The sequence below is a fragment of the Macrobrachium nipponense genome, chromosome 26 (assembly GCF_015104395.2).
Source record: "Macrobrachium nipponense isolate FS-2020 chromosome 26, ASM1510439v2, whole genome shotgun sequence".
In the NCBI taxonomy this organism is placed as follows: Eukaryota; Metazoa; Arthropoda; class Malacostraca; order Decapoda; family Palaemonidae; genus Macrobrachium; species Macrobrachium nipponense.
This window is the reverse complement of record NC_087215.1, coordinates 67,226,756-67,231,755: the sequence shown is the minus strand read 5'-3', so window position 1 is coordinate 67,231,755 and position 5,000 is coordinate 67,226,756. Positions and strand designations below refer to the sequence as shown.

At 33.1% G+C, this 5,000-nt stretch overlaps 1 protein-coding gene across 8 annotated transcripts in view; it reads left to right on the top strand.

The window, feature by feature from the left end:
- LOC135200357 (uncharacterized) overlaps positions 1-5,000 on the top strand; it is a 373,732-nt gene that overhangs the window by 22,069 nt on the left and 346,663 nt on the right. For 4 of the 8 annotated variants that reach the window (XM_064228952.1, XM_064228957.1, XM_064228949.1 and 1 more), the window contains exon 1: positions 3,975-4,350. In XM_064228952.1, coding sequence (XP_064085022.1) covers positions 4,311-4,350 — 40 coding nt within the window. In that variant the 5' untranslated portion in view covers positions 3,975-4,310. Of the gene's footprint in view, positions 1-2,811; positions 3,110-3,974; positions 4,351-5,000 lie in introns of those variants that run through there. The other 4 variants (XM_064228954.1, XM_064228953.1, XM_064228955.1 and 1 more) reach the window with 2 other exon arrangements.

Sequence of the window (5,000 nt, the reverse complement as noted above, 5' to 3'; positions counted from 1 at the left end):
GATCAATGAACGAGCTAATCTTTCATGTTCCTCCATGGCACACGAAATGGAAGGGCACATCTTCTAGCTCTTGTCTATTGATTGATTTGTATCTCATATATGCAGTATATAGTAATATATATATATATTTATATATATATATATATAGATATATATATATATATATATATATATATGACTGTAAAAATGTTCTGTTACGAAAAGAATTCCATCTAATAAAGGAGCCTATAAAACCGCCAAAAAATATAGAGAGAAAAATATTATTATTTCAGAGACTGCTGTCTCCCTCTTCAGGTATATGAATGAGAAAAGTTTACAGTAAAGGTGGTATTTATACAAAGAGGTCCATCCACAGGTTAGCCAATTTAGGTCACTCCCGCTGATAATCGTCCTTTAATCCTCTTAAGCGTTGGTTGAATGAAAACTTTGTCAATGACATGGGATTCAGATGTCATTGACAAAGTTTTCATTCAACCAACGCTTAAGAGGATTAAAGGAAGATTATCAGCGGGAGTGACCTAAATTGGCTTACATGTGGATAGATCTCTTGGTATAAATACCACCTTTTCTGTAACTTTTCTCATTCATATACCTGAAGAGGGAGACAGCAGTCTCTGAAATATAGTATTTTTCTCTCTATATTTTGCGTTTTTATGGGCTCCTTTTATTGGATATATATATATATATATATATATATATATATATATATATAGTGTTAAAAGTAGTAAAACACAGTCATGTGTGGATCAGAGATTGATTTTAGATTTATGACTCACGTTGGATCGAACCCGAGCAATAATGTATATATATATGTATGTATTATTACACACACACACGCACACACACACATGTATATATATATATATATATATATATATATATATATATATACATATGAGAGAGAGAGAGAGAGAGAGAGAGAGAGAGAGAGAGAGATTGCGTATCACACCATTACCAAAACTGGTTACTCTATTATCAGGTTCGAAATATACTTAAATCCAGGAAAAAGGATTAATGAAAAAGGTTACGAGATCCTAAGCTAAAAGAGGCTTAAAAGTCTAGGGTTTGGGATTTTAAACTTCACATAATAACTGCAAGTATACTTTTGCGAAGCGTACAAAGAGTTTCAATTAACTTCTTGGAGTTACCCTTCTCTCATTGGAGTGCGTTTTCTATGATGCCTCTCCGCGTGCATTCTTTGTGAAGTGGCCTGAGAAACGCTACTGCCCAGGTTACTTTATTTATTTATATATTTATTCATTTATTTATGCATTTATCTTTATCGCATTTCACCGAGCACTTTAATTTTTGTAATGCCCGATGTATGCTGCTACTACTCTTACTATCAATTACTGCAACTACCACCACAAATCAGACATCTTATAATACATTTATTTTGCAACGTTAAGAATTGTAGAAATATTATTATTATTATTATTATTATTATTATTATTATTATTATTATTATTATTATTATTATTATTATTATTCGGGAGACGTCTAGTCAACTAAGGCATAAAGGTGAAATGTTTTTAATGAAACATTTTTGTGACATTAGTAATATATGCGTATATATAAATTATGAATATCCATTTTATGATCTGTACTGTGCTGTTGATATTATTACGAGAAATTCACAAAATATTACTCCAATTTCCAAGCCAAAATATAACTTATATTTTTACTTTCCTGTAGATTAAATGAATCTAGATGGAATATTCTCAGTGATTACTTGTTTAATACTTTTGCACATTAATTTGTATCTATTTTTAATTCATAGCTTTCTTGATTTCTCTCCTAAGGAGTTGGATTATCATATTTCTTTGTCCGAGTAAAAACAAAATAATCGAAATTAAAAAAGAAATATTTTATAAAGTATTTTAAATAATATCTAAAATATTTTAAATATATGGAATATTTTAAATACTTTAAATATTTTATAAAATATCTTAAATATTTTATAATTTTTTTATATTTTATATATCATTAATATTTTATAAAACATTTGAGATATTTTATGAAATATTTTAAATATTATATTTTTTTAATATTTAAAAAAACACATTTATTCAAAAATGTTTTGTCCATTGAAAAGTTTATTGGGATAAATGGCACCATTTTGAAATATAATTTTTTTGTCTTTATCTGTCACAGATAAAGAGAAAAAAAATCATATTTCAAAATTGGCCAAGTTTAAAAAAAAAGTTTTTCTCCAAATTTAATTTCACCTAATGATAAGTTTATAAGGAGAGATGCTGTGAATTGGTTGCCGATTATCATATTTTTTTGCTGATAAAAAAGGAGTCGTATATATTAAAAAAAAAAAAAATTTCTTGAAAAATATTTATCTGGCAAAGTTTTACCTAATTGAAAGTTTATTGGTTTAGGTGATGTCAATTTGTTGCCGATTTTCGTATTTTCTGGCCGATTTAGGAAATATATAATCGCATAAATATTATAAGTAATTTTCAATAACCACAGCGCCCTCTTTACTTATACAATTCTCCACACTTTTTGGTTACACTTGCCACTACGAAGCCTTAGATCCAAGTGCAAGAAACATGAAGCAACTCTGATGTCCGGTCGTTTGATCCAAACCCACGTTCCTGTTTCTAAATTGACATATGTCTAAAAATGCATATTTCGTATAATTTTACCCAATTAAAGGTTCATTAGGATAGATGATGTCCATTTGGAGTTCATTAGTTTATATATATATATATATATATATAATATATATATATATATAGATATGTAAAATGCACTTGTGTTGAGGCGAATTTTCATAATTTTTTCCCTTTTTTTCTGCAGGTGTTCCGAAGGTGTATAAATACGATGGGTCAACGACTAATAAGCAGCGATAATGATATCATCCTCGCCTGTAACTCCGAGGAAGGTATTAGGAACTGATCCGAGATACAGTTACCCTTACAGAAGTTACAGTCGCCAAGTGTACGTTGCATAAAGGCGCTGAAACCTTTGCAGATGGAACAGAACGGGAGAGATTCAATCATGTAAACGTCAAATTACGAGCTTGAAGAATCGACGCGGGGAAAAAAACTCTACGGCGTCGACACGCCAGAGATGAGGCTCGTCACCAATAAAGACGGTACGTGGGATTCGCTGTACTTCTTTATTTTCAGACTATTTTTAATTGGATGCGCTTGTATGTTTGGGTGTACAGAGTGTTCGTGTGCGTATCTAGTAGCTGACACAGAATGCATGTGCATGTACGCGGGTGATATATATTATATATATAATATAAAAGAAGTAAACTTTACCCTTTTACTCTCAAAGTGAAGGATAGCTCACTCCCCTTACCTTAAGTTTTAATGCGCTAACAAGTGGTTGATATAGATACTTGGGATCCTGGCAAGGACGAACTTCTAAGGCGTTAGATAATTTATTATTCAAGCAAACGCAAACAGTTTAACGCCACCCTTAGTTTTCGTGCTTGCAGGCATAATCGGGAAACGCAGTGTGAGCGGCCACGAAACGTCGATTAAATTGATAAGAGTCGTTATCGGGTAATTTTATTGTAATTATGGCTAGGTGAAGATTATCGTGCGTGCGTCAGGTATACTGCCAGCTGTATGATGCATAACGTTGTCAGCAGCCTGGCCTGGCTGGCATCAGCGCCTAGTGATGCCAACCCCTCTAACCCTACGCCTCCTACAGGAGACGAGAAATTACCGTACATAACTGAAAATGACCCAACATTCTGCGGCTATGATAACAAATAAATCTTTAGATTATGTTTGTATGCAGTATCATGACTACTAATAAGCATATTGATCTAAACCTATCTTGTGACAATTACCCTACACTTGAAAATATTGCCCTGCTGTCCTAAGATTTTGGCCATATTACCCTACGCGTAGGGCAATTACCCTATAGTTGGCAACACTGTCAGCGCCGCCCCTGGCTAATATCGAGACCCCCAAAAGGCGAGAGCGAGCGCGAGCGTCAGTCAAGCAGTGAAGATTTGGCCGCGGTGAAGTGAGGCTGTGTGCGGGAGTGCTCTGGATAAAACGCCATGTGATCCCTACGACGCTTTCTTGTCCCCAACCGTTTCGAGGACGGAATCATACTCTCGTTATATAGTATGACGAAGAAATGTTGTGACGTCGACGGTTCTTGCGAATGAGGTAAAAAGGAAAAAAAGAGAGAGCCGTTTGCGGATGAATTTTAGTATTATAATATTTTTCATTTCGAATAAATGTTTCCCGCTACCATACTAGTGGCAGCACCGACGGCAGTGAGAGAGAAAGAAGCAATCTCGCTTTCGACAGCTCGAGAGTTTTCACCCAATGTTCTGGCGAAAGGTTTTGAAAAATTGTGTGAAATATGGTACGTATTTCGATGTGTTTGTGTTCACGAACTCACTCTCTCTTTCTCTCTCACACATGCTTGGAATCATAACTGTGAATGTCTGCTACGATTTCAAACGATAAATAGTTCTAACGAAAACCTTCTTCGAACCTTGCAAGTTTTTTTGGAAAATGATTTAGTATACTAACCAAGCAAACGATGTTTGTGTTTGTGTTGGAGCTCATTGATGGCAATTGAACCTCTTCAGAGTGATTTTCACTTCACTTGAGCCTTAGTGGTCGTCTTGATTATGTCTTTTAAATGTGGTTATGTTTTAGACTAACAATTTTTTTAGGCCTATGCATCTTGCATGGATGTATTTGTAACATGTAATGTGTTACGTGACTTACCCTTTTTTTTTTATAACATAACTGCACATAGATAACATTTTTTTATAGTGGTGTACAGCTCCAAGATGCATTTTGACTTGTAAATAAATGTTTTTATTGTTACTACACATGTAGATTTAGTGAAGGGTTACTATTAATTATGTGCTGTTTGTGTAAATAAATGATTCACTAGTGCAACTGATTAAAACGGTATTTTAAGAAACATAACGTATTTGTACAGATTATATTTACGTATTTTTAAAGATGATTTTTTATATATATTATATATATATATATATA